The sequence below is a fragment of the Nanorana parkeri genome, unplaced genomic scaffold, assembly GCF_000935625.1.
Source record: "Nanorana parkeri isolate BGI_ZX_2015 unplaced genomic scaffold, ASM93562v1 scaffold4022, whole genome shotgun sequence".
In the NCBI taxonomy this organism is placed as follows: Eukaryota; Metazoa; Chordata; class Amphibia; order Anura; family Dicroglossidae; genus Nanorana; species Nanorana parkeri.
This window is the reverse complement of record NW_017310289.1, coordinates 1-4584: the sequence shown is the minus strand read 5'-3', so window position 1 is coordinate 4584 and position 4584 is coordinate 1. Positions and strand designations below refer to the sequence as shown.

The window sequence follows — 4584 nt, the reverse complement described above, 5'->3', positions numbered from 1 at the left end:
TGGGATGAGAAGGGGAGGAGTCACACACGGAGGGGAGGAGTCACACACGGAGGGGAGGAGTCACACACGGAGGGGAGGTTCCAGCCTCTTATACAGACTTCGTTGTTTGTACACCTTCAGTGACCCCTCTGGGCTTTGCCTGCAGACCGCCCCATAGGAGGAGGTGACCTCGAGTGTCACTAATGTATTAGGGTGACAAGACGCAGGTGGGGGGTTGGGAATCCTCCTGTGATCCGGGTCCCCTCCTTCCATGTAGGACCGGAAGTATTGTATGAGCCCTGCTATCCGTGTCATGGAAGATCGAGCACTCCATCTCCCTCTTCTCCTTCCCTGTGAGATATCTGCCCTTCTATGAGTTCATCCCTGAAGTCCACTGACTGCCCCAGGACCTCCCTCAGAAGAAGGACTGCTCAGATACAATAGGAAGCCAATTCCCTCCCTTCCCCCGCAAGGACATCTGCACCAGGCTGGTCTGCTCCCTCTTCTTGGTGAACTCAGAATAAATGCCTACGTACCCGGTGCCTGGTCCCCGAGGAGGTCAGATCATGCCAATGTATGTATGGGCACCCAATGGACTTTATCCCCCAAGCGGTGAGGTGTGAGGACGGCCCCCGGCACATGAACACACCGGTACAGCCGGATGAGGGTCTACCTGACAGAGGGAATTGGGACATCCTTTGGTAAGTAGACCTCCAGACCCTGAGACCACATTTAGTCCCGTCTTGGTCTGGTCCCGGGTTCCTGAGCAGTACCTAAGCACTGGTCACCAAGCGGAATTGTACAGGACAGGTCGGCAACCCAACTTCCTGTCCAGACCATCACCGTACATGTCTCACCTCCATGGCTCACCTCCATGGCTCACCTCCATGTCACCTCCATGGCTCACCTCCATGTCACCTCCATGTCACCTCCATGGCTCACCTCCATGGCTCACCTCCATGTCTCACCTCCATGTCACCTCCATGGCTCACCTCCATGTCTCACCTCCATGTCACCTCCATGGCTCACCTCCATGTCTCACCTCCATGTCACCTCCATGTCTCACCTCCATGTCTCACCTCCATGTCTCACCTCCATGTCACCTCCATGGCTCACCTCCATGTCTCACCTCCATGTCTCACCTCCATCTCACCTCCATGGCTCACCTCCATGTCTCACCTCCATGTCACCTCCATGTCTCACCTCCATGTCACCTCCATGGCTCACCTCCATGTCTCACCTCCATGTCACCTCCATGGCTCACCTCCATGTCTCACCTCCATGTCTCACCTCCATCTCACCTCCATGGCTCACCTCCATGTCTCACCTCCATGTCACCTCCATGTCTCACCTCCATGTCACCTCCATGGCTCACCTCCATGTCTCACCTCCATGTCACCTCCATGGCTCACCTCCATGTCTCACCTCCATGTCTCACCTCCATGTCACCTCCATGGCTCACCTCCATGTCTCACCTCCATGTCACCTCCATGGCTCACCTCCATGTCTCACCTCCATGTCACCTCCATGGCTCACCTCCATGTCTCACCTCCATGTCTCACCTCCATCTCACCTCCATGGCTCACCTCCATGTCTCACCTCCATGTCACCTCCATGTCTCACCTCCATGTCACCTCCATGGCTCACCTCCATGTCTCACCTCCATGTCACCTCCATGGCTCACCTCCATGGCTCACCTCCATGTCTCACCTCCATGTCACCTCCATGGCTCACCTCCATGTCTCACCTCCATGTCTCACCTCCATGTCACCTCCATGGCTCACCTCCATTTCTCACCTCCATGTCACCTCCATGGCTCACCTCCATGTCTCACCTCCATGGCTCACCTCCATGTCTCACCTCCATGTCACCTCCATGTCTCACCTCCATGTCACCTCCATGGCTCACCTCCATGTCTCACCTCCATGTCACCTCCATGGCTCACCTCCATGTCTCACCTCCATGTCTCACCTCCATGTCACCTCCATGGCTCACCTCCATGTCTCACCTCCATGTCTCACCTCCATGTCACCTCCATGTCTCACCTCCATGTCTCACCTCCATGTCACCTCCATGGCTCACCTCCATGTGTCACCTCCATGTCTCACCTCCATGTCACCTCCATGGCTCACCTCCATGTCTCACCTCCATGTCACCTCCATGGCTCACCTCCATGTCTCACCTCCATGTCTCACCTCCATGTCACCTCCATGGCTCACCTCCATGTCTCACCTCCATGTCTCACCTCCATGTCACCTCCATGTCTCACCTCCATGTCACCTCCATGGCTCACCTCCATGTCTCACCTCCATGTCACCTCCATGGCTCACCTCCATGTCACCTCCATGTCACCTCCATGGCTCACCTCCATGTCTCACCTCCATGGCTCACCTCCATGTCACCTCCATGGCTCACCTCCATGGCTCACCTCCATGTCACCTCCATGTCTCACCTCCATGGCTCACCTCCATGGCTCACCTCCATGGCTCACCTGGACATGCCCGCTATCCCACCGCGGCAAGGTGATGGTGTCTTTACAATCGGCAGATGGTGGATGGACCCTCGTATTGTACGCAGGCATCTCCGGAGTAGAGTGAGGCGCTATGGTTGCAGCACCGACAGTTCACAGTCAGCCGACCCCAGAACTAAAATGATTGATTTCATCCGCACCAAGTCTTACCACAGAAGCCCCCCTCACCGCCATGTGTGTCACCGGTATGGGTCACATGTCAGGAGGAGAGAAACAACATGGACCTATTAAGCCGCCATATTAGTTAAGGGCGATGATGGGAGTTTTCCTCATGTTTGTTAGTTGGTGTCTCTGCCCCTCCCACAATGGTGAGATTCCCCCCAGTAGTCTGTCTCTGCCCCTCCCACAATGGTGAGATCTCCTCCAGTGGTTGGTTTCTCTGCCCCTCCCACAATGGTGAGACCTCCCCCCAGTAGTCTGTCTCTGCCCCTCCCACAATGGGGACATTTCCTGTCTCGGTGTGTATAGAAGTGACCCCGGGGACACCAGGCAGGAAGATTACGTTTATTGAGGTTCTATCCATCATAATAAATATTTCCGAGGTCCTCCAAGGACAGCTGAGGACCTCCAGAAACGTTCAGTTGTCACCACACGGGGTCTCTGGGCAAAGTTCATTGGTAGTTCTTGGCGTGGGGTCACCGTGCGGGGGTGTGGCCATCTTTCCATCAAGTTTAGTCCCAATGGGTGGAGCTTATTGCTGCGCCTTTCTCTGGTGATGACCAATAACCTGCCAGCGGTTTCCTTCAACAATGTCCCTGATTGGTCAGTCACAATAGGCACTGGGTGTGGCCTCCCACGGGGAAGCTCTTCATAGTGGTGATCACGTTGGAGGTGACAACATGAAGGTGACAACATTCACATCTCCTCCTGCGCGACTTGTATCTCTCCGTCATCTTCTTCCGCTTCTTCACTCTCATTGGCTCTCTGCACTGATGCAGCTTCATGATTGGTCGCAGCGGGCTCCTCCTGGGCGGTCCCTGATGGAGGAGCTGGCTCGTCTTCTGAGGTGTCAGTCTGTGATTGAGGATCATCCTCGGAAGGTGAGGCTCCGGTACGGGCCCCCGGGGGGATGGGAAGGGCCACGTTAACAGGAGGCGAGTCCTCAGCTTTAGAGACTGGCGGTGTGACAAGTTCCTGGGCGCTGAGCAGACCGTCCTGGTTCAGGTCTCGTGTCCCCAAAATGTCATCCACCAGAAACACCACCTGCAGGAGACACAGAGATTCACCCGACACATTCACACCGCGTGACATCACATCACATGACATCTCATCACATGACATCACATCACATGACATCACATCACATGACATCTCATCACATGACATACCGGAGCCGATCCTGGAGGTCCTGATCCCTCTATATAGATCTATCACTAGAGGGGTCCCCAGCAGGGGGAAGGAGGTCCTGATCCCTCTATATAGATCACTAGAGGGGTCCCAGCAGGAGGAAGGAGGTCCTGATCCCTCTATATAGATCTATCACTAGAGGGGTCCCCAGCAGGAGGAAGGAGGTCCTGATCCCTCTATATAGATCTATCACTAGAGGGGTCCCCAGCAGGAGGAAGGAGGTCCTGATCCCTCTATATAGAGATGTGATTGGCTCCCGGGGCCCCCCCCCAGCACAGTCCCCGTGTCACAGCTGCATGGAGGAGGAGATCCCGCCAATGGAACTCACCGATTCCTCCGCCGGGTCCCTCTGCAGGTGTTTGGCGAGGATTCTGCGCAGGAGACGCAGGAGCTCCAGGCCGTCCAGGAATCCGCTCTTATCAAAGTCATGGAGGACGAAGAGGTGAAGGATGACTGGAGGAGAGAAAAGGGGGCGTTACCAAACCTCCCATGACCTGTGCGGGGCCCCCAAACTCCATGTAACGGTGGGCCGCATCCGCATTCTAGTTGCCCTCAGAGGTATCTGCGAGACGGATTCGGCCCCTGGGCCTTGAGTTAGACACAAGTGCCCCAGACAGACTACATCGGCTCCTCCGGGGCGGGGGCATGGGCGGAGCTACACAAGTAGATTCCTAATGGTGAGGAAGTGGGAGGGACCCAGAACACCCCACACGTTGGTCATGTAGAGA

At 55.7% G+C, this 4584-nt stretch overlaps 1 protein-coding gene across 1 annotated transcript; it reads right to left on the bottom strand.

Annotated features, from left to right (window-relative positions):
- Positions 1–3364: 3364 nt before the first annotated feature.
- CGREF1 (cell growth regulator with EF-hand domain 1) lies at positions 3365–4324 on the bottom strand (the record flags this gene model as incomplete). The annotated part of the gene is made up of 2 exons (XM_018575503.1): positions 3365–3712; positions 4185–4324. Coding segments are annotated over 2 exons (488 nt in total), but the record flags the coding sequence as incomplete, so codon positions are not given.
- Between the last annotated feature and the right edge of the window lie 260 nt (positions 4325–4584).